This window comes from Lemur catta, chromosome 7 (assembly GCF_020740605.2).
Source record: "Lemur catta isolate mLemCat1 chromosome 7, mLemCat1.pri, whole genome shotgun sequence".
NCBI lineage: Eukaryota > Metazoa > Chordata > Mammalia > Primates > Lemuridae > Lemur > Lemur catta.
The window spans coordinates 32,239,687-32,265,827 of record NC_059134.1 but is presented as its reverse complement, the minus strand read 5'-3'; the positions used below and the strand labels follow the sequence as shown (position 1 = coordinate 32,265,827).

General features: G+C 34.5%; 1 protein-coding gene across 3 annotated transcripts in view; it reads left to right on the top strand.

Moving 5' to 3' along the window:
* GRIA4 (glutamate ionotropic receptor AMPA type subunit 4) overlaps window positions 1–26,141 on the top strand; it is a 345,257-nt gene that overhangs the window by 235,768 nt on the left and 83,348 nt on the right. For all 3 annotated transcript variants that reach the window (XM_045556700.1, XM_045556701.1, XM_045556702.1), the window contains exons 4-5: window positions 6,100–6,284; window positions 22,378–22,431. In XM_045556700.1, the coding sequence (XP_045412656.1) occupies window positions 6,100–6,284; window positions 22,378–22,431 (239 nt within the window). The remainder of the gene's footprint in view (window positions 1–6,099; window positions 6,285–22,377; window positions 22,432–26,141) is intronic.

Genomic DNA, 26,141 nt, shown 5'->3' with positions numbered 1-26,141 from the left:
TGTTACCACATCTGCCATATTTTCCACACTTCAGCTATAACAATCCCTCTAAGAAACATTCTGTTTTGTTACTCTTCTTAAAGTTTCTAAGAAATAAAGTCTAAATTCCTTAAAATGATAGAGAAAGTTCCTGTGAATTGTCGCTTGCCTATTTATTTCTCCAGTCTTAGATGCTTTTTCCACAGGCTACACCAATTCTCCACACACCCCCTTTCTTTCCAAATACACCAGATTAAACTGAAGTATTTGAAGCGCCTGAGTGTGCCATGCCTTTTCTCCCCTCTGAACCTTTTCACACCTGATTACTCACAATGAACTGCCCATTGTTCATGCATTCAGACAAGTCTAAACTGAGCATCCACTGGGCTAGGTACTGAGCATAGAAATCATCCCTATCTTCGCGGAACCTACGTTACAGGGAAGAGAAAAGATATTTAAATTAGGTTATCATTCAAATATATAATTAGAAACTATGATAAAAATTTAACTGAAAGAAATGTACAGAAAGCTATGAGAGTTTATTTCAGGGGGAAGTATGTAATGCCTGAGATGACATCTGAAGGATGAATAGAAGGCAAAAGAGGCAATAAACAACCTTTTAAAGGGAGAAATAGCATGTGCAAAGGCACTGGGGTGGGACTGACTGCATGGTATCTTATAGTACATCTGAAAAGGCCAGTGTTGCTGGAGGGTAGATAACAAGAAAGATAGTGGCACAAAATAACCCTGAAGCAACAGAAAGGGGACAAATATGACCAGATATTAGTATGTATCATAAAAACAAAAAGAAACCATTACAGGATATAGGCAAGGAAGTGCCATAATTAGGATTTTTGTTTACAAAGATCAATCCAGTTGCTATGTAAACAAATGAATATATGAATTGGTGGACCCAACCATTCTTTGTTCTGAAATAAAATCTCTGGTGGCGTAATTCTAGAAAAGCTGAAGAGAAATAAGAGAAAATAGTGACTGAGCATACCTGGAAGAGGTATTTAGTGCCTTGAATTTGTGGCAAATAGTTGAGAATACTTGCTATATGCCTGTATTAATCAGGATGAGGTTCAATTGCAACTATCAGAAAACCATTGAAGCCATATTAATGGCTAAAACAAGATAACAAATTCATTTCCCTCATTTAAAAGGCTGCATAGGTGATCAGGGAGCAGTATGCCATTTCATTAATCCAGAGACTCAGCTTCCTTCTGTCTGGTCATTCCATCATTCACAGCCTTAACTTCATGACCAAGGGGTGGCATTCACATTTTGGCATCAAGATGAAAGGTCAAGTAGGCAAGAAAAAAGTATGCTCGTGCAGTCCTTTAAGGAAAGTTTCCTGAAGCTTCCACACAACCTTTCCAATTATAATCTATTGGCCACAGCTTAGTCACAGAGGTGAGAGAGAGGCAAGAAAATGATTTATTCTGACTGTCCATATGTCCAGGTTAAAATTCCATTGTTTTGGATGAAGCGGAGAACTGACAGCCGTGAACAACTTGTAGACTCTACTACAGTGCTTTACCTTTAAAGGCTTAAAGTCTCAAATTCCCTTGTAAGATGTCATCTGAACTAAGTATGAACACTGGGAGAGACCATAAATATTTAATATTATTGTCAGAAAACATAAGAGGCCTTAGGGAAAATCTAGGACCCAGAATGACTACCTCGAAAAATGGTCATTTTTCAATCCATCTTTGAAGATGGATTTTCTACTTTTCCTCTTGAGTATTTGTAGAAGAGGGAAAACTAAAAACATTCCATCTTATCTCAGGTTTACATGCATAGCTTCAAGCTGTATAAGTGGGAAAATCTTTGTTTATTTTCACTATGCCCTTCTTGAGCTATGGCATAAATAAATGCTATAGTCACAGCTGCAGATAATTTTAACCAAGCTAAAATGTTGGTTATCCTTTCTGTGTGCTCAGACCTTGGGGTTCAGACTGTGGCCTTTGAACATTTTATTTCAGGACTAAGCTGTTCTGGAAAGAGTCCAAACTAAATGGTTGCTAAATCTGCTCTACAGTTTCAGCATGGTGGCATTAAATGCAGTGAGGATTACAGAATCTTATTTCTCTCTATGACTCAAGTCAATACACAGCATGAGGTAGACCTCCAGACACACACACCTTTGTCCTCAAATCTACTAGTTTGGGACACTGACAATTGTGCCAGACCAGAGAAATCTGTGGTAAAGTAGCAGGTACCTGCATAGCAATTTATAAGATTAACGGAGGAAGGCTTCAATTTGAGTAAGTACAAGTGGCTGCTATCTCCCCTTGTCACTTCCTTTTTTCTGGCTCAACAACTCCCCATGGGACAGGCCCAGTCCTCCTTCCCAAACCAGTTCACATAGTTTAGATGTTTCTCTACCTCATATTCATCAAAACGGCATAGCCTTCATCTCATTACTTCCTTACCCTGACAGTATTCCTTGATAATGTCTACATTCTCATCTCTTCCCATTTTCTCCTCAATTTCTCACTCATCTGAAATGCATGACTTCTATATCCAGCATTCCATTGCCCATGGACCCGGCTCATGGTGAGTACACCAATGACCTTCTCATTGAAAAACACAGTGGGCATTTTTCAGTCCAAGTAGAGTCTTCTTTATAGCATATGGATAACTTCTTTGTTTTTAAATTATAAATTTAAAATTATAAAATTTAAATTTTAAAATTATTTTCTCCCTGGCACAAATTTCTTCTGCTGCTTCTCTTTCTGCTGCTCTGTTAAATAACTGTTGCAAAAGAGAGTATCAAATAAGCCCAGCTTGTGTTGTCAGCAGTGACATCTCTGAGGTGATACTCATCCAAAATAGGTCATTATCCATGGATGATGTAAAAAGTGTTGTGTAAGAACACAGTAGCTCAGGACTGCTTAGTTTACTATGATGCTATTTAAAATAATTGAGAATACCATTATGTTATTTACAAACAAATATTTTATGTGTAATTGATAGTATTCTTTAATAACTATGAAAAAGCTTTTAATTACTTATTGTGATGCAGTAAAGTGATATTTTCATAGTATGCTCTCTCTAGTATTCTAAAAAATTATTTTGATTTCTTTGAAGCTACTTATACAATGCTGTGTATTTTGCATAATGGATAATTTACCTAACAGTTTTATTAGATAGTAAATTCCTTATAAAGACAAGAATCACATCTTTGTTTATCTTCATATACCTTATAGAATCTTTGATATAGTAGGTTTTCTGTAAATCATACTGAATTAAAATGTTGTATAGCTTTTTAGAGTAGAAACAAGATTTAAAATATTCTTTACCATAGTGAATTTTCTGTGATAATTCACCCAAAACAGCAGTATTTACATTTTGGCCAACAATATTGTATTACAGATTTTCTAATAACTAGGAGATACAAATCATAGCCAGATGTAGAAATATTATGACTTGACTTGTGATTTTCTATAATAGTTTATATAACAACTTGGCTACATAATTATAGATTCAAGAGCAATATTTTCTCCCAGTTACAATATATTCCCAGCTTTTTTGGCAAATAAATAAAACTTACATATCTAAGTAGCAATGAATAATAAGGGAGTACATTAAAATCAAACACAGCTTATAAAAGAATATAAGTTTTCAGCTAGACTCTGAAACTATAACTGCATGTTCTTTGCACTGCATTAAAAAGATGGCATTTATTTCTGACTATGATTAATGGGGCTTTTTAGATGACCGACTTTCTTTGCCATTCAACAAAGATTGTGTCCTAGGGTTCTGTCTTATTTCAATTCTAGTATCATTTGTAAATCCAAAAAAATCAGATAATGAAATGCTGGATTTGAATTATGATTTTGTTTCATTGGTATAAATCTTTCAATTTTGTAATGTACATGGGAACATATATAAATTTCACCAGAAAGTGTGTGGCTCTACATTGTGTAAAAGTCATGTCAGCGGGAGAATAACAACATGGATGCCTAGTACTGACATGAGGCCTGACAGCCACATGATGCCAAAAAAAAAAAGCAGCAATATTTAGAGAACTGTGCCAAGCTGTGAATTAATCCCAGAGAGCAGGAAGACTGCTTCAATGTGTGTGGCTGATAGTTATAATTTTTACAATGCTCGAGCAAATAAAAAATATCTTAGAATTATTTTGGTATGATGATAAATCAAAGGAGAAAAAGGAAAAGTAAGATGTCATTTGGTATTTTTAAAATCATTCATATTGAGTCAAAGAACATGTTCATAGGTGTCAAAAAATGAATAAAAGGAACATTGCCTCAGTTACCATCAGAAAGCGAGCCCCAGTAACAAAATAAATGAGGCATGAACACATATATTAAGAAAGGTTTCATGTCATCATGTTACATATGCGTTGAATAGGAAACAAGAGAAAGAGTCCTGAGTTTGGGGTGCGGGAGATCTAGGTGAGATTTGAAAAGATAATTACTGGCATGCATTACAAAAGGAAAGACTAAATGGAGCAATAGATAGACCAGAATAATTATATAGTAATTAACATGCCCCCTTTCTTCCTCTTTGGGGAATTTTTTTCATTTAGATAAAAATGAATCCTGACTGCCACAGTGTTTCATTTGGCAGGATATCAGGTAATTTATATTTCAAATATGATCTCATCATCAGTTCCATCTGTTGATATAAACTCAGCATCAGCAATATTTGAAACTCTGACATGTAGAAAACATACCTAACAATCAAAATTCCTGAATCTGTGAGACTCACATACCAATCAGAAAACAGAATAAATATATTCTTATCTTGCAAGTGCTGTGTATTCATTTTAAATCTTCACTTTTAATCCACCCAGCTCTCTAATTTCAGAAACAAGGGAGGGAGAAACTATAGGCAGCTGCTATAGAATGAGCTCAAATAAGTGTTAGACTTTCTTAAAGAGGACTAGAATATTTTGATTATGCTAAACCATAAAGTAAAAAATAACTGCCTAACAGGCTCTGATTCTAACCAATCCTGTTTAAGGGCTACTTATAGATTCAAAGAATCTTTCTTTTTCTTTTCTTCTCTCACATTGCAATTCAAAACTCAGAAGTGGAGAAAGTAGGAAGATTTCAAGACAGCGTTGGCATGAAGATATACCCCAAGTGCTGGGATTACCACATAACTCCTTCCTTAACCCACATGCTTGGACCAGATGACTTTCCTTCCCATGCAGAGAGACATAGATCAAGAACAGGCTGGGAACCATCCCTCCTATTCTGTCACCTAATAAAGGACTGTCTTCTCCTAATAAACACTCCCACCTCCAGCAATCTTGCATGCTCCTTCTCAGCCTGCAAGATCCAACTCAAGTTGTTTCTCTTCTAGGGTATTTTTCCTTGTTCCATCCAGGTAGATTTAACAAGTCTTCTGAGCCAACACTTTATCTTGAGTACTGCTATCATTATTACCCTTTGTAAAACTAAGTTGTATTTGTTTATTTGAATGTCTTTCTCCTCTACCAAATTATGAGAGCCCAGTGTGTCACTTAGTAATCATTCAACTCACCCCCAATCTATACCATTCCCCTGCCAAGAGAGGAAGAGTTAAATAATGCCACTGAATATACATCTGTCCACATCACCGCATGAGATACCTGACAATAATGAGTCCACAATAAGTACTATTGTACTGTTTCCTTTACATCTTCCCTTCTGTAGTTGAACTAAAAATGTTGTTACTACCTTGCTCAAGGGGAGAGTCAAAACAGTTGTGCAAAATGAGTTCTGTCTGGTGAATAAAATAACAAAAAGTGTTTATGAAATTGTTATTGACTACAGGTGGTATTGGATTTGGTCTTTGGTTTATTTCATCAAAAATGTGTCTAGAAAGAGCAATACAATATTCTCCAGTAAATAAAGAGATTTTTGAGAGCTTACACAAAGTATGGTATTGCTGCTTCGTTGAATCAATATTTTAAGAGATTTTGTTGCCCTGAGTAAAGAAAGCAAGAACAAATGATTCGGAAATAGCCACTCAGATTTTTAAGTTTCTAAGCATTCAGTATATATTTTGGAACATAAAAATGTTGATGTAGGCTCAGTGCCTACAGAATTCATTAAAGGGGAGTAAAAGCATATTTTCAGTAACTCTTTTTCCCCCCAATAGGATACTCGATACTCCAAGCAATTATGGAAAAAGCAGGACAAAATGGTTGGCATGTCAGCGCTATATGCGTGGAAAATTTTAATGATGTCAGCTATAGGCAACTTCTAGAAGAACTTGATAGAAGACAAGAGAAGAAATTTGTGATAGACTGTGAAATAGAGAGACTTCAAAACATATTAGAACAGGTAAGTGCTAGATTTTATATTATTAACCTAGACCTCCAACAAAAAAAGTTGACCTTTGATTGACTTGTGCCTGTTAATAACTTCTCCAAATCTTTTAGCTGGGAGTTTGAGGTTTGGGAATTTTCATTCCATGATTTTTCTCCAGAACCAAATTGCAAGCTTTTATTAATATCAAAGGCCATTTTGGTTCTTAGGTCTCAGTGTACTTAGGAGACTGTTTCTCGCACATTCTTAAGACAGTAGAAGACTCCTTTATGAATCAACAAGAGCTCTTGGGCTACAGCTCAAAAATATTAATCTTGAAGATTAATGCCTTCTAAAATATTAGAAAAATTTTTAAGGGAGTATGCCTTTTTATAACCTTTAGAGAAGTAGCTACATAAGAAATACCTACATAAACTAGTAAAGCAATGAAATAAAAGAACATTAAGTGATATACTGTACATAGCACGTATTTTCTGCTAGATATTGTAAGTAAATACATTACCACCATAGTGAAGATGGTTTTCAACTCTCCTCAATAAGGAAGAATCCTTGAATAAAGCTTTTGACAAATATTTGTTGATTTGATTTAAAGCAGCCAGGAAAAGATAAAACTGAGTTTTGTCACTGTGCTAAATGATAGGAAAATATCATCAAATAATGGATAACATTTGCCTTCCCCCAACCCTGCATATCATAATAAAGCTTTGGAAGGCTGGCCAAAATTACAGTGAATGAATGCCATCTAGTGGTTTTAGAAATGGTTGCTTATACTTATCTGTAATACAATATGTTAGGTTGGCTAGACAATAGAGTAATACGATTTTTTTTGTTGTTGGTTATTTTGTTGCATATAATTTAACTGCATAATTATATGATGTGATTTGTAGTAGTAAATTTACTAATTTGGAGGTTGGTTTATAAGAATAGCTTTAGTACTCAATTATAAAGATCAAAACCAAAATAGATTTCAGAGATTCCTCCATAATATCGAAAAGCACTGAACTAGATGTCTTAAAATTCCTTCCTCAACTATATTAGCATTGGTAAAAGTTAAAAGTAAAAAACATGCATTTCTAAAGCCCAGTGAAGCCAGACTATACTATAAGAAGTAATGACAGGGTAGGTAGGTAGCTCCCATTATCCCTCTGTAGAAGGAAAAGCAAAAAATAAAAAGAAAAACACTTAACTGAAGAAATATACATATTTTATTTGAGGAAATGCTAATTATAATCCTAAACATCACTGTATTTATTCCTGAGGGAGTCCAAAAAGTCATTAAGGTTGTAGCTACACAAGATATATGAAATTATTAATGGGTATTCATAGAATCCATTAAAAAACTTTTTGTCTTACTTTGTGAAGCAATGCAGTCACTTCACCTTTAACTCCCATTCCAGTCCCTTCCACTCCTGCCCCTGTATTGAGAGTTTGAGTTGTTTGACCTGAACAACTGAAGCTTTGTAAATAACTCACGATGAATCTCTCAGAGCAGCCAATTTCAAGAACTGCCTGGATTGCCAAGTTCCTGTCAGAGAGTGAGTTAGGCTCAGACAGACCCTGCACTTAGCACCCGTGCTTAAAAGACCACGTCTGGAGGACGCACACAATTGAGTGCCTAAAGCACACTGACCCGTTTCAGAGGCTTAGCTGGTTTCTAAGAAGAAAATCAGCACATCCAGGTGTTTTGGATAAACTCTAAATAAGCCTTGAATGAGCTTTTGCTAAAGGAACAAGACATCTTATTTTTTTGTCACTTTAAAGAAATCAGAAAACTTAAGTGTCTACCTTTCCAATTCTTCTGAATTCTAAAAAGTTTCTTTCCTATCATGGCTGCATAATAATAATGAGAATAATAATAGACTTTTGTCCTTTAAAATGCATCTCAGGTATAAATCTCATAAATTGTAACAAATTCTACTGTATTGTGAGAAAATAATGTGCTCTTAATTGTCCTGTAAAATTTTCCCCCAAGAAAAGCTGTTTTTTGATTCTAAATGTAATTTTTTAATTAGTTCTATTCATATTTTAATTCCAGTGGCTCTAAGCAAAATCACTTTTAGTGTTTTCTTGGTTTTACTTGACTGAACCAAACACAAGAGCTAATCCAAACTTTGTCAGGAATTTGTACATGGACCTCAATACACCTGTATTTCAACATCCTCTTTCATGGATTAAAATAACAATAGAAAGCAATTTCAGAGAATCAACAAAAGTGTTTTTTTAAAAGGAAAAAAGTAAAATGTCAAATAATCTTGATCAAAAAAGTGCCTTTGAAAAGTGACTTTCTTTCAGAAGATAGTGAGATTGATACAATGAAGATAAAGAGATGCATTCGTAATTTCTAGAAGGATGGATACACTTCATATTACAGTAGCATGCTGTCAATAATTACTTCGTTGACATTTTAATTTGTGTCAGTTTGCAAAAACATGATGGAAATAGCTCACACAGTATTCTCTCAAAGTATGTTAATGGACAACTGTGGTTAGAGAAACATTTCATCTTCTGTGTATGTTTTCCAAATTATTTTTATTCCATGAACTAATTAGTTCTTATAAATGTGTTGCTATTTAAAATAATAGTTAGCCATATACTCATGCAAATCTTTCAAAACATGAGCTTCAGATCAAATATTTGAAAATGTAGTTTAAGATGTTTCAATTTCTCCACCCTAAATTACACCATAAGAAAAAAAAATGGAAGAATTTATGTAAAGATCACCCACTGAGTCATTTAAGGCAATAGAAACATAACAAAACTACAAATCTAACAAAGTTAGATTTATTGTCATTTTGTTTATAGTGATTGTGTTTTTGGTTGTCTAAATCCAATGGACAATTTGGTCTACTCATGCACAGAAAAAATCTTTAAAAAGAAATTTAAAACCAAAAGTATTTTTAAGTGATGCTGAATTTGTGATTATTGATAGAGTATTTTTCCTTAAATTAATATTATGAGTTTGACTGGAAGATATTACAAATACTATTTTGGACACTAGCTTTATTCGTCTCATCTAATTTTCTTTCTGTAAAAATATATCAATTATTTTGTAGAACAGCTTATAATAGCTTAATATAGCTGCAATTAAGTGAACTATTTCATATCAAAATAAGAGGTTTATGGTGGGAGCCTTTTATATATTATTTTACTTTCACACACATTCATTAATTTTACATTCCGAACTTGATTACTTGCAGACTCCCTAAGGACTCTACTTAATACCTTATCAATTAAATATTGAGACTTTGAGTCACATGTTTAACTTAGTAACAAAAAAGCAACAACGAACCTGATCTTAACAATTTTTCTGGCCTCAAAAATTATTTGGGCAAAGTAGCACTTAAGGCTGGTGGTTTTTCACACATTTTAGTTCACCATGGAAGAATCTAAGGGTCCTGCAGCTGGATTTGTGTGTTCCTATTGTTAGTGAAACCCTCCTCCCATGAGCACCCAACTCTGGTCCTCTGGAACAGAGTCATCACGATGGGCAGTGGGATGGCTTGTATTGTCTTCTATCTCTCTTTTTGGTCAGTTGATTTATATCCCCCAAAATTGTGATCGTTCCAAAAGAAATCTTCAATTGTTTATTTTAAGAAGTAAATGGAATCCCTTACCACCTATGATTTGTCACCTTGATTGAAAGGGTCGAAATCTAATTTAAAGAGAGTTTATTCAAGCACAAAGTTTGAGGATGGCCAACCCAGAAGCACTAACTCTAAAGGAACAGAGTCAGCATTCCAATGTAGGGAAGTTAAGGTTTCATTTATATAGGCAGAGACAAAGGGGTTTTGAACAGGATTATAGCACTATTCATACAGGCTGGCACATGGTTATAGCAGCTTGGTTGGTTATAAGCAGGGTTTCTGTTTTGGAAGGGTACATTTAACATTTTTTGTTTTTTACAGAGAGTCTAATAGTCATGGGGTTTCTATCATCTGGTCTAAGCAAAGCAGGATAATAAATGGGAAATCAATCTATAACAAGGATCATTAAGAAAGCAGGAGGTTTTTGTCCTTAGTGTCATTTAGTTCTTTCTAGTCATTGTATAAAACATGAAAAATGAAAAAGCAAGTTAATCTGTAATCTGAGAAACAGAAGTTGTAACCACAGGTGACTCAGATCACTATCATATCTCTTTGAAGACATAAAGCATTCTGGGAGTTCCAACACCTTTTAAATTATATTTATTTTTACAGATTTTTCTCCTCCTCACTTTAAATAAGGAGAATTGGGCTGAGATGATCTTGAAAAATGCTGGTCACTCTAAAAGTTGATAATTCTATTTCTAGTGAAGTCTTTCTGATATTGTGTTTGATCCTGAAGCAATACATAATTTTACATATGGGGTATACCTTGAAAAGAAACACAAAGTAAAACTTTAGTCAGGTTATTTTTCCAGAATATTTATTCACTACAAATATTTGTTGCATGCCCGCTGTGTGTGTGTGTGTGTGTGTGTGTGTCTAGTCAGGCACTATGCTTTGCTGAAGATAAAGTACTAAGCACAACAGATACATTTTCTGTTGTAGGCAGTAACTCTTATCCGATTAACTAAACCAAAAGAATTTCCTGAAATCCCACTAAAACATATTCTTTCTTTTAGAAATACAATACATAGAAAGTTATCAAGGATCTCACACTGCCTCAGGGATTTTGGTATTAATGCCAGTTCTTATTAAATAGATGATGATATCAAAGGCATGAGATAGAGGACTGTATAGTGACCCTAGGGCACGCCATGGATGAATTTAAGGAGTCTAACCAAGTAGTTTTCAGGAGAAGATAGTAAGAACTGACTTTCCAGTATGAAACAGATATTTAACAAAAAGATGGAGAAAAATGGCTCTACAATTGGCTCACAGGTATCTCAAACTACCTCTTTGTCACATACCTCAGATTTAATTGGCACCCCTTTCAGCAGCATTGCCACTTTCATTATACGAAAGGGAAATTCAGTATCCCATTAGACACAATGCGAATCTCAGATCACTGTCAAAACCAGTGACCTTCCCATACTGTTTGCAAATCAATCAAAAAAGCCTAAAAGCTATGATTGACCTCTGAGAGCCTGATTGCATCAGCAAAGGAAGCCAATAATTCTATCTCAGGGCAAGATCAATTAGAAAGAGGAAAATTTCTCGCAGACACAAATGTGGCTCTTTGCACCTAAGAGGTGAAATGTGGACATAGTCCCAGTCATATCATTCTAAGCCCAAGGCTGCCTGCCTTGCCTAGTACCACCTAAGTGAGATGCCAGGTCCCAGACAGGATTTTTGGCAAATTGTCAAATGCATGGCAACACTATTTAAAAGATAAAGCCTATGTATATAGAGTCTGTGTTTGTAAATTTTCACAATTCTGAAACATTAGGAATTGTACCAGAACCTGGAACTCTACCAGGTTCATCCTCATTCCCAAAAAAATCTCTGGCATTGAATAAAGCCTTAAAAGGAGCCAAAGACTTAAAGAGTTTGACTATATCCCACAACTGGTTGAGTCATTACCTAAAAGGAAAGGAACATTTTAGTTACTTGCTAATGGCCATAAGGTCTGTTTTTCACACCATAACCAAAAGAAACACAGAAGAGGAAAGCCAGCTACAGTTATAAGGAGGATGCGTCCCTCGAGGGGGAATCTGAGAATTGGAGATAATAGGTTTGATTATTTGAATCATCTGTGGAAGGATTAAGCAGCATACATCTGACACTAGGAATGAGCCAACAACAGTAGGCAGGACAGCTCTGCACTTGACACCTCATGTTGACACTTCATTCAACATTTATATGTATAAAGATGAGCCAATCATGGTCCCTACAGTAAGAATGCTTCCACTCAAGCCAGGAACTCAAAACCATGACTAAGTAATTACAAGATAATCTGATAGCTTCAGAAACAAAAATATTACAAAATGTATCAAGCACCCAGAAGATGAGGAGGCTAAGTGCAATCAAGATAGTCAGGAATGTTTCACAAAGAAAAAAGACATTTAAATTAAAAATGCATTGGATTTTCCCAGCCGGAGAAAAAGGGCAAGGGTGTTCCAAGACAGAATGAATTGCAAAGGCAAGGAGGTATGAAAATGCTCAGAAGGTGGAGATTAGTTCTATGTGATCAAGATTGGGTATGGACAAAGGTAGAAACTGGAATGGAGCAGTCATCAAAGATGAAGGTTGGAGGTAGCAGAAATGTGGATTACTTGTATTATACCAGTTTAGTTGTCATCTTTCTGATGAAAATCTTATCTCAAACAGGGCAAAGTTTATATTTATCATTTACCAATATATTCCAGAGTGACTTGGTAGGGGCTCAAGAAATGTTGAATAAATGAAAGTCTAAATGACCCTCACTTGAAGACACAGGCAATAGATAATTTCTTGCATGTGTTTAAGGGACAAGTGCCCAGTAGCATTTGAAGTTCCCAAAGGTAAGCCCTCAATTACCTGGGAAGCCTTCTTGTCCAGAATCTCACTTACCGAAGATTATGAGAAACCTACATTTTTCTAGAGTTTGTTAAATAGGCAGAAAAAAGCACTTGAGTTCCATCTCCATATATTAAAGTAATAATGAGTGAGATATAACAGGAACAAATCAGGCACCCAAAGAAATTACTACAGCAAAGAAATCATATCAGCAATTTCCCGCACTGCAGTACTGGCAGAGATTGCTGCTTTTGCTTCATTATAAAGCTCCTTTTGCATATCGAGCTTTGCTCAGTCAGGATCTACAATAAAGTAAGAAGAAACTCAAAAGACATGAGGTTATGCTAAGAAGATGAATTTTACTCCTTTAATATTACTTTTATCAGAATTTATTTGAATGTGCAAGTCCCATTATGATGCACTAAGATTGTTGTTTTCATGGAAAACAGAAACACCTTTACAGATCTCAGTCAGACTGGTGCAAATAGAAGTGGTGGGGTTACGAAGGGGTGTCCAATTGTTTCCTAGCAACTGTTACCATGGCTGCAGCTATACCTCATTTTCTTATAAAGAAAAAGTAAAACAAGCAAAGGACATAAATTTTTTCAAGGAAGAAGGAAAATATGATTGTCAGAATTCAAGTGCTTTTGTCGTGGAAGAATTGTGAATTCTGGGATTAGTTTAGGTTCCACTGAATTTATTTTAGTTGATGTTGCAAGAACACTTATTAGAATAATTTCTATTAATGTTTTTAGCACAAATATTCAAAAGTTCAGCTTCTTTCTAAAAGATAAAGGAAATTCTGCTTGATAATTTTAGAACTATAAAATGAATTAGTTTTTCTATCCTTAAATTGAAAGCAGCTGTATAGATGTATCTACTATGGTTTCAAAAAAGGTAAGTAATATTCCTCATTAAGTAGAAAAGAGAGGATAACTTCATAATTTATTTCAGTACAATTTTACATCTATTCTTCAAATGCTTGATAGGCAGCAAGATTAACAAAAAGGAAGATAAACATTCAACAATACCTTTGAGGACACTTTTCTGAGTCTTGTAAACATCATAAATGTAACTATACTATTAGAAATTATACATAACTTATATTAAACATTTCAGTAATAAAATGTACTACCTGCCAGCAAATGAAGTGATACACCTTTGTGATCACTTTGATTCAGTCAGAAAGGTAACAGAATAAATTCATTCCTGATCCTTCACTTAAGATTAACCACAAAATTGGACACTATTTCCTTACAGATGTAGGTTTTCTTGAGCTCATAAAAAGGAAATATTCTGCTGAAATAAAAGCAAAGAGAATAACTCTGGGATCGCATGTCTTTCATATTTAATTAATTACAAATTCATACATTGAATATAATTAACAAACAGAAATTTTAAAACCTATGGCCCAAAAGTTATTATTAGCTGAAGTTATTAAATAGTGAGGGACACGCTATCCCCAAAATTATGAACAGAATGTATTTTATAATCTAGTTGAGTTATTGTTGTGGATAAAGATAATCAACACTGAAGGGAAATAAGAAAATGCTACTAAGGCAACATTTATGTTTATGCCAAAGCAGCATAAATCTGAAATGTACGTGAAAGTGAAGGAAGGAGGTAAGTGAAAGGTAATGCTCTAGGAAGAATGTCCTTAAACAACCTTTTAAAACTGTTCTACAGAACTGCATACTCTAGCTCTTGAGATTTCACTGTACAGTAGCATAATAAAGTCTCTAAAAATTCCTATAGCAAAGAAACCTCTTAAACCTTATTTAACCTAGTGTTCCTTGCAAAATTGCCCATAAAACCTTTTTTTTTTGCAGCTACATCTTTACATTTTATTTGCCCAGTATGCATGCAAGAAAATAAGGGAAATCTCGAATTAAGAAAAATGGGAGAGGAAAGAACTTTCAGATGATAACATTTCAAATATGATAAAGAACAGAAATATAAAAGCAAAGGGCTAGAGTGGAAACATGATATATTAGCACAAGCCTCGCACAGCCGATGGTTCACACAGTCCTCTACACTTGGAGAATCACAGAATCAGAGATTTCTCAGGTTGACTAGATCTTAGAAGTCATCTATCTCACGAACATCTTCACAAAATGCTTATACAGTCCGTGTTTGAACAATTGGGTTTCATCTTGAGCATATTTGACCTTAAAATTCAGCAAATATTCCCTCATAATTATATATCCTTTTGAAACATGTGACAGTGTGTGACATTTGAAAATAACTTTCATTTCCATCACCACTGATCCCAAGTTTGCTTTATAATCCAAGAATAGATATTTACTCATTGATAATATGTCCAATAAGGGACATGTCAAGAAATGAAATATTCATGGAATTCCCATTTTCAAAGAGTACACCAGAAAATGTATTTAATGCTGAACTATACTGTGCATAGTTTAATCTTTAATTGATTACTTTGACCTTGTCACAAATAAATAGGATTATCTATTGGATTGAGTTGGACTTGCATTAAACTTAAGGTATGTATTTGAACTGTCATTTTAAATATACACCTGGTAAAGTACCAACTATGCAAAACTAAATCCAAGCTATTTAAGCTTTTCTGCTAATTAGCTTTATTATGGATATACAAAAAATTACAAACCCAATCTTAGATTCATTAAAATTTACCTGATAGTTCTCCATCTGTGTGTCCCTGTTCCAGTCTCATGCAAAATAGAATTAAGAACACTTTGTATATATCCTGTTATTCAAATAAGCAATATGTTCAGACAGGAGATTTATTTGCAAGAAAATGAAATTGTGCCTTCATTTCATTATGAGAAAGCTGTTTTTTCTTATAAACAAGTTTGGTATTTATCAATATCTAATATGATAGAAAATGTCATTCTCACAAGTATCTGTTTAATTTATTTTCCTCTTATGAAAGATATATTAATATTGGCCAAAAATAAGTCATTTTTCTGAATTGCTATGGTCTAAAGAAGAGAGCAGGGTGTAGTGAGAGGAGGATGGAAATTGTAGTCAGAAGACCCGGCTGGAGTCCCAGCTTCATCACTGAATGACTGTTTTTATTTAATGTGTTTGTTTATGAAAGCAAAGAATTGCCCCCTCCACCTACGTCTTATTAGAATTATTTGTATATTGTTTCTTACAAAATGTCTCTTTAATTAAAAAGGAGCATGCTTCCAACTGGTCCTTTCAAGTTACTATATGTGCTTCAAATCCATAATCACAAATGCCATAGAATGTTTTGCTCTTCTTTGCAAACATTTTAAGTTGCTAAATTAAAATCCTATTAAATCAAAATCGAGCTCTGTAAGATATGCCACATAATTAACATGATGAGAATCCTATTATCCAAGCCTGGTGGATGTAGTATTTTAGAACCACTGTGATAGGCAGAGAGAAGGATGTACTCTACAATGTGCTTTTTGACAGCCACTGGCAGTCACATGATGGGATGAAAGGGTGGCACAGAGGACAAAGGAGCAGGAATTAAGAAGCTGAATGTCAGCACTCACTTTACACTTCATAGTACTAGGACCCTGTTGAAACCATATCTCTTGCAGGGCCCTCAATTTGCTAATCAATAAAATTGGGGGGAGGTATATATATATAAAGTGATCTAAAATCTGTGACCTGAAAGGATACAACTGAAGAACACTTTTCTTTAATATTTGCAGTAAAGTCAAAGAAAGGAATCATAACAAACCAGTACTAAAAATGGATATCCATAAGAAATATATGAAAGTATGAAGGGGAAAATCGTGGGTTAGGAATATAAAGAATTTATTACATAAAGACACTGAATCATTCCTATTTACCTTTGTAAGAGAATAAACCTTTTTCACCCATCTTGGATATCCAGATAAAAGTATAGTGTTTTATACAACTTGAGTCCTTGATTATAGAGATTGGGGACTCAGATATAACACAGGTGTGTGACACTACAGAGGTGAAAAGCTTGGGACCGTTAGCCAACAAAAGTAAGCATTTTTATACATTATCGATTCCACTACCACATTAGTGACTTTTTTACTTGGACACTGCCATAGTTTGATTTCCTCCAGAAGTTGGATTTGTGTGCAAACAGTTTGGGAGGTGAAGGATAGACTAGAAGAGAAGTGAAGAAATGTAGTCAATAAAAGATGCATTTATCAAGCAAATTACCTTCTGAGTGACAGGAGTTTAATCTCATTTGGAATGAGTGTAAACTGATTATAGGAGGAAGCTAATGTGGAACACACACGTAGGAATCATCCCACTTGTGGGGCAAGGGAGTTGGAATATGTATGTACCAACTTCTGTCAGTCATTGTTATGTAGGCTGCTGGGAAGGAGGGCATTAATGCCCTGGCACTTCTGACCTCTTCCTTCTCCAAGGGCAAAGTGGGCTTAGAGACCAGAGAAAACCCTGAGGCAAGGAAATTCAGGTGCTGGCAGTAGGAAGGCGGATGAGTATGCATTGAGATGACAAGAGCAAAGGCACAGGTGGGGATCCATAGTGTCTATCACAGTGACTGACCATAGAGACATAGGACTTTGTGCACAAGACTGCAGCCCAAAGAAGGACCCTAACCTAATATCTTTTTTTTGTATTTTTATTAAGGTAAAATATGCATATATAATTTCGCATCTTTACCGTTTTAAAGTGTGCATGTCAGTGGCAAAAAAATAAATGTATTTATTTATTTTTATCTATGTATTTTTATGTTTTACTGGAAGTCAGTCAGACTTTGCTAGGAACTTCCAATGAGAGAGAGATCACTGCTTTGAAAGGCAGCCATTTCCTTTATAGGCAACTCTCTTTCCCTCCCCTTTCTCCAGAAGAGTTCTTCCTAATTAGAAATTTTTCTAATCTCTGATATCTTCAAGTAGAGAAGAAAATTAAAAATGCATGCACCCACACACAATACACACACACATGCACCTGCGTACACACAGACACACACAGATCCACAACAAATATGCATGTGAAAATGTGTGTATCTCTTTCTCTTAAAATTTCTGATGAGAACTTACATTCCCAACCCTCCTTCTAAATCCCTTCTTGCACTAAATAGCCTTACTTCCTTTTGGTCTAGAGTGCTTTATTTGTCTCACTCTACTTGTACATCACACTCCTGTAACTAAAGTCCTGCTGTTATTCTTACAAAGTTGTAGTATTACTATAAGTCTGCAGCTTGTTTACAAAAGCCCCTTGCCTTATATTTTTCTTTTGATGGAACTGAAGTAAAACACAAACTTTTTATCTGCAATAAAACATTTTTAAGCATTTTGAAAATCAACATTCAGGGGACATTTGGGAGACTGGAATTCCTATGGAAAAAGAGGATTAGTGAGAGTGACTGCCTTCATATGACCCAGTAAGTTTCCAACATTTACCAGCATCATGGCCTGAACACCACCTACTGTGATGTTTTTTTCCATGTCACTGAATTCTCTGGAACATGACAACAACTGGGAGAGGAATTTCCAGCTGACTTATAAATTAAAAGAGAAACCAAAATCATTCACACTATAGTGTATCATTGCTTGTCTTTAGCTAGAAGATAGTATTCAATAGAATGATTGCAGTTTCGTAGTAGTAGTTTGAGGTAATATACAACAACAGAAGGATCCCTGGGTACTTTAAAAACCATTGGTACATAAAGAATTAACATAAAATCTGATTGTACATTGAAGGCCAACATTTCATTCATTTGCAAGTCTCAAATTGACCTTAACATACTAGTGTTTGTGCCATTTATGTCCTCATTAACTTCCTTAATCATCCATTCAATCAATATTTATTTAATGTCTATTGATTCTTAAAATCTGCCATGTTTTCCCAAGCAATTGATACCACTTCTCCTTGAAACCCATTTCACTCCTCTTATTCTGCTGTTTTTCAGTCGTTTCTGAGTCTCTTCCCCATATGAGATAATAAATATCCTTGTAACTGCAGTACTGACTCAGTTATCTTCCTAATCCTTGAATTTCCTGGCCTTAATATTATAGGTGGGAAGCACTCCATTGACATTTGTTGAACTAAATTGAATTGAAAAGTGGAATAAAAATGGAGAAGTATCCTGGATTCATTTTTCTTGAACTTCAGTCAATGAATAGAGATTTAGAAGTTGCATTCTTAAAGATTGGCTCTGCCATAATTTGTTAATAAAACAGTTTCAGTGTTTGCACCTGGCATTTACCTTATTAATATGCATAGGCCTGATTTTAGAACTTAATTATTTGACCAAGACCATGGATATTCCCAAACAACTGTTTGTTTCTTAAAAAACAAACAAGATGAAGTAATTAAAGGAATCAATTAGTCACTTCTCCTAAGTATTTTATTCTTGTAAGGATGAGCTCCTTTGAGAGTGGACGATCAATGTAACTTGTTTATCCTTCCTAACCTATTCTACAGAACTCTAAGCAGACATTTGATCATTAGTCTTTGCCTAGTTACATCCTCTGTTTCTTTTAAAAATGTAAAAGATGCATATTCCCTGCCTGTACATTTTCTGTCTTTATGAAATGCCATAATTAATTTTTACTTTATGCCAAGTACTCACTGTAGGCATTGTTTTTCCATGACAACTCGGCCAATCACTCTTTTACGAAGGCAGTGCTACTTTATATTCACATCTTTCATCTCAAACTGTTCTTTTCCCTGTTTATAAAAGAATAACATCAAATACATAGAGACACAAAATTTGGTCTATACAAAGTCAAGTCACTCAAATTTATTTTTTAACATAAGGTATTCTTTACTTTGGTTGAGGTGATGAAAGCCATGTAAAACCACAACAATGACATTATCAGTTTTGCACAATTATTTAAAAATAACAACACTATTTACAGGACACTATTCTATGGAGTGTAAATTGGATTTTTTCACAAAGAAACTTCCACCTAGTGGTGGATGCTTGGCAGGGGGACCAAGAGCTGGCTTTACACCATGGCCACCCCAGGTTGGGGTGGTGGGTGAATTTTCTACTGTTCAAAGGCAGTGAGACCTTCACAGCAGCTTGTGCAGTACATTTGCTTCTTCCCAGCCAGGATCTGGCTCAGCAAAGATGGTGATATCTCTAGTGTTGCCAGCCAGGAAAATAAATCTCCAGATCCCTGTTCCCCAAGGCCCTTGGTCCCCAGAATGTTGGTGCACATCGAGTTCTGCAAGACCTTTTGTGCCAGGATTGTCGTCCCTTTTGGTTTCTTGTGGTTTTTTAATTCCTCACTCTTTGAAAATGTATTGTATAGGCTTTAATTTATTACAATTCTTTTCTAGGCAATCTAGAACTGACAGGGATTAATTTATGGAGACACACCCAGTGCAGAATTTTCACTGGTTTCACATCTTTTTAACATTTACAAGTATTTGTACCTTACCATGAATTTTTTTATAAAACTGGCACAGGGTCTTGACTGTAGTCACACAGAAATCACAAGCTGAGAGTGTTAAGAAAGAAGAGGTGGGATGAGTATGGGGGCTTAGAGAGAGTGCCAAAAGGCTTAAATAGCCACACCAGAGAAAGTTATAGTGAATCAGCAAGAGATAAATGATGGATTGCTGAGTGGCAATAGTCCCTCCTGGGGCCAAATAGCAGGAATCTGTAGTAGACTCAGTAAATAGAGTATGTGGTCTCCTGGCTGAGTACCAACAATGGAGTGTCCCCCGATCACTGTCTTCTCTACAAGCTGTACCTGAGATTCCCAGAGAATAAATTGGCTCCAGCCTGTTCAGCCCATGTTACATCACTCAGGTCTGCATTACCCAATATGACAACTAATTAAGCTGTTTCTTTACTGAACTTTTTTTATAATCCCATCTATTTATTGTTTATCTTCATTTTCATGGTAAGATTCTATAGGGAAATACAGTTTTAGATAAATTGTGGACTAGGTAAGTCCAGCAATATGAAATATAGAGAAATGTTCTGTAAAATGTTACAAATACATAGCCAAACTTCCAAGAAAGTAAAGAAAATCTTCAGGGGCCAAGAATGACAGGCTGCTGTGAAGAAGGAAGTTGCCAGATTGGGTAGCCCAATTGGAGATTTAATATACACCCAAGAATAGAAGCTTTGGGCTCAATCAAGGCAATAAATTAGACCTTAGATGCCATACAAAACCAGATCATTGAAGGGCAACAGCCCCATAACAGAGTATAGTAAAAAAAAAAAAAAAGAAATCTGTCACTTATAAGATTAGGGAGTCAACTAAGTGTTTTCTGTCTGGGCCTAGGCTTAGTGTAGTGAGGGAAATATTGTCCCTGAGAATTTGTCATCACAGCCTTGTTCTTAAGACAGATTGTATTTTCAATTCACACTACACACTGTGGTCTGGGAATCTAGAAGCTGAGAAATATCATAAATGTGGCCCCAGCCAGTGATACTAACATTGCAGTATCTATTAAAAGCCAACACAAAACATCTTTAGTGGGATATTTTAAGGGATACTGGCTTGGCTGAGAGTTTTTATTGTTGAAGAGCAATCAGTCCTCATGATCAGGAAGTACAAAAAATCATGAACGATATAAACAAAAATTAATTAAAAGTAAAAATTTAAACTAATTGTACTAACACTACAGAAATTTAAAGGCAAAAAAGGTCTCAGGTGTAATCAAAAGGAAAAATGAGATAAGCATGAATTTTATATCACAAATAGCCATGTAAACAAAATTCTGCTTTCAGACACAACTGATATGTTTTGGTTTTAAAAGGTTTTCTTGTATTTCATATACGAGTCACTCAATTACAAAGAAATGTTTTTAGGGGATATTAAAATGCTAAAAACAATTTAATTTTTGTCTTTGGTAGTGAAAGTATATGAAATCGTGGATTGCATTGTTACCGTTGAAGACATCAACGAGGTTACAAAGCTGCTCGTTAGTCACCGCAATTAGATTTCCCTTATTGAAGAAATTTTCAGTTTTTCAGAGAATAGGAGTTTTAATCTCTTATACAGAAATAAAATTGTACTTTTTAAAAATCCGTGGTATTTCCTTTTCTTAAATTATTTGAGTTAATGTCCTAACGTTCCTAAAAACATTCTCAGAAAAAAAATGGATCTAACAGGGAGAAAAGCTTCTTGATGTTGTTTTTTTCCTTATTCTTGTTATTATAATAAAATATTTCCATACCCATATGCAGATGAGAATTAACTGAGTATTCTCTGGTATCAGAGGTACCTAAAAACAAAGATTGTGCCTTAGAAAAACCTTGCTGCTCAGGACAACTATCCAATCTACTTATGGGTGATAATTCTTACCTTTTGAAGACACCTAACAGTCTCTCTTGCATTTCTATAAATTATCAATAAATTAAATACATCTAAATTGTTTGGACCAAAATCATTGTAAGTTTCTATGTTAATGTATTCTCCTGAGAAATGTGTGTAAATTGTTCGTTGGGTCATAGCATTGTCATTCTCTTTGAGGAGATTATAACATACTAATTTTCTAAACAAGATGTAGTGAAATAAATTGGTCATTTATAGAATATGACTGAATAAAAGTGATATTTTTACCATTTATTTTAAGTGTGGCTTATAAAATTCCTCTAATTAGAATACATGATTTTGATAAGGAAAACTATATCATTTTCTCATCATGATTCCTCATGGAATTATGCTAGAATAGTTAATATTTTATTTTTTTAAAAATAAGCTTTTAGTAAAGTTAAATTGATTTTCTCTCATTTGCTTATGTCTTTACAGATTGTAAGTGTTGGAAAGCATGTTAAAGGCTACCATTATATCATTGCGAACTTGGTAAGAGCTCTTTATTTTCCACTTTTCATAAGAATTGCTCAAGCATTCTAGATTATTTTAGCTGTACCTTAAAATAATGCTTCAATAAATGGTTAGTCTACATTACTTACTAAGCTTTTATAATACATAGGTTATTTTATTACAATGATCATCATATTCCTAATGTAGAATTCAATATATTTTTATGCAGATTGGCTTGGTATCTGCCAAAGTGACCTTTAAAACTAATTATTATGGTTACTTTGCTGTGATATCACTTGTCAAATTAAATAATGGCTTTTTTCTCTATCTAAATGATAAATGCTACCCTACGGATAAAGATTGGCAATATTTGGATATTACAAGAATGACCTAAATCGATGACCTATGTTTTCCAGTTTTAAGAACAGCAGTATATAATGGCTATATAAGCAAGTTTTTTGAATGGGAGTAATCCAAATTTATTTTTAAATCATGTCAACTTTTCACACATTATATACCAATGGTGAACAAACAAGATATATGCATTTTTATGAAATCCTAAAAGACTCGAGACAAGTCCTTTCAGATTTCTTGGCAAGGCTCACTAAATGTCTCTTGTTAACCTTACAGTGTAGGGCAGATGCCGGCTCTGGGGAGGGCCATCCTCTCTTGCTTTATTAGAGTACCATCTGCCCTAAGGGCTTGGTCCCCAAAATGGTTTATCCTAGAGAAGTTAAGAATGTTTTCTCTTTTTTCCCTGTCTATTCCCACCACACATTTCTTTGATGACTATCTAGTGCTTGAAGCAGGAAAGGAGCTAAAGGATGCAAAAGAGGTTCAGATCTATCCACTCTTTCCACGTGGCAGGTGGACCACCACACTTTGAGACAGGAATTTTCAGTCTTTAGTGACCTAGGTGGAGCTGAGATATCAGCTGAGATATAAGATACAGCGATATACTGTGAGCCATTATCGTATTGTGTTTTTTAGATAAAATATAATTTTGCAACTTAATGGACTATCTGGAAAATTTTGATTTGTCTTTTCTGTTGCTTTTAGAAGGCCCCTAGTGTGGGTGTTTTAATATTAACATTTTTATAAAAATACAAATCTAAAGCAAATATATTCTGGTATTAATCACTATGAGAAAAAAAGACATTATGATTATGGGATGTCTGTATTCACAATGGCATTGTACAATGAGATTATAATTAATCACTTTTATATCAAATACAATGTTATGACATTTATCCTTACAAACAATAGAATCCAAGGGGGAAAAAATCAATATGTTATATATAAACTATCATTCCAGAAATGAATTTCTGACACTGGCAACTAAAATAAATAAACCAATACAAAATAGGAAGAATTAATATTTATAACACTCTAATGGGTATCACAGCCTGTCATAAACAGCCCTAGTAGATGGTAGCATATATGTTATCTAAAGTACAAACATATGAAATAGGAAAACATTTTGCCTGCAGTAGAAAATAGAACCATCACTCTCACTCAAAATAAGCAAGGTTTTATCATATGTAGTTGATATCTTTGTTACACATGATTAGGCCAGTGACTTGCACATCTCTGCATTATAATATAGTGCATTAATATGGATTCTGTTAACATGTTCATTTATCCCTAAAGGACTGTTACTTCAAATGCATTTTATAGACATTGTGTGAAAATAATTTGTCTTAATTAATAAAACTAACTTTCTTTTAATGTTTTAACACTGATGTGCAATGAATGGAATGTTATTCTTTTATCCATCTTAAACTATCCCATCATAGCCAATATTGTGGTTAATAGATGTAAATAATATTTTATTGAGTAACACAGTGGAATGATTCAGCAGCTATTTATTGAGAACTATGTGCATTGGATTCCCAACTGTGAAGTCAATCTAGAATCAAAATGAAAAATTACGTTAACATTGTACTTAATGTTAAAAGACTGAATAATTTTCCCCTAACATCAGGAAAAGAGTAAGGCTGTCCCCTCTCACTACTTCTATTGAACCTTGTACTGAAGGTTCTAGCAGGGGCAGTCAGGCAAGAAAAATAAATAAAAGGCATCCAGATTGAGAAAGAAGAATATTTTATATATAAAAAGTCCTACAGAATCAAAAAAAAGAGTATGGAACTAATGAGTTCAACAGGGTTGCATGATGCAAGGTCAATATATAAAAATCTATTATATTTCTATATACTAGCAATAAATATTCTAAAATTAAATCAAGAAAATTCCATTTATAATTTATGATTACAATTTACAATAAACAAGGAACTGCTACTTAACCAACTCATCAAGGCTGATTCAATGGCATTTGTAAAAACTGATTTCTGAAACAATAATTCTTACTGGTTACTGGGTGGCTACAAATATTCCTGATTTAAAATATTCTGTAGACACAATGTTGAAAACCAAAACAGAAGGTCTGAAGTCCAACCCATATTTACCAAAAAGAGAAGAATGAAGCTAAGCAGACATCAATATGTGATGCATTGAATTGTATCATGAATTTATAAGCATGTATTTTTGTAAAAGTCAAGGAACTCCCTTATTTAAACAAGGTTAACTCCCTGGAGAAGCTGAGTTTAAATGCAGGTATTCATTAGATTCTTTTAAAAGGATAATCCTCTAAACCAAGAAACAAAGTAAGGAATGTTACAGAAATAGTGGCTTTCTAATGGTCACTAAATTCTTTGGCTGAAATACAGAAGGAAGAATCCATGTATTTAAATAAAATAATATTCAATTTGTTTATGAGTAAAGATAAAAATAGGTTGTGAATACTTTTTGGCATTATTTAAAATAGTCTTGTCATTATCTATAAGTTGAACTTATGTTTTTCAATTAACTGTCATTCCATCTCTTGCATCATTCTATCCTGATGAAATGGGGATAGATTGATGTTTTCCATGTCCCACCGATCTTCTTAGCCTTTGCAGCTACTGCAATGTGCTGGCATCTTACCTCCAGCCAGGGCAAAAGAAGTGAGAATCCTCTCTCTTAGTACTCTAGCCTCAGTCTGCAGAGGGTTCAACAGCGGCCACAGGAAGCTATTAACTCCATCTGAATAGCATGAGCTATGCTGGATATCTGAATAAATGGGCATGCCCATCTCTGATTCTTGAAATTTCTCTGTGATTATCACTACCACTATCATTAACAATTTCATATAAAGTATGAGTAAAACTTAGAAGAAATAGAAGATTGCTGAAATCTCTTTTTATTTTCTAAGTCCTGTATGTGCATTGTATGTGGGTGCATGCATTTTTCATTTAGACAAACACATCATCTAGCAGTACAGGTGAAAGCACATGGTATCTCCAATAGATTAAGCTCTGTTCTAGAAATTTCCGAGAGACTTAGAGGCAGGAAAACTTCATCTGTCTGTTGGTTCATTGTAGTGTGTCTTTCAGAGATTTAAAAGAAAATCGCTTCCCTACTTTGCCCCTAGACTTTTCCTTTTCCAGTTATTTTTTCACTTTGCTGCCAGTTATTTTTTGAAGATAAGTACGATTATATCATTTCCCTGCTTAAACTTTTTTTTGGCTCCAAGCTGCAAATACAGTAAAAGACATCAGACCCTTCATGATCAGATTCTTTGTGGGTTTTCCAGCTCTACCTAATTCTTGTCTCACTTCTCCACAGAACTTGCATTTCTCTCAAAATGACATACTATCCCAGCTCTGAGTCATTGCCCCAGTTTTTACCACCTTCTAGCAGAGTAAGCATTC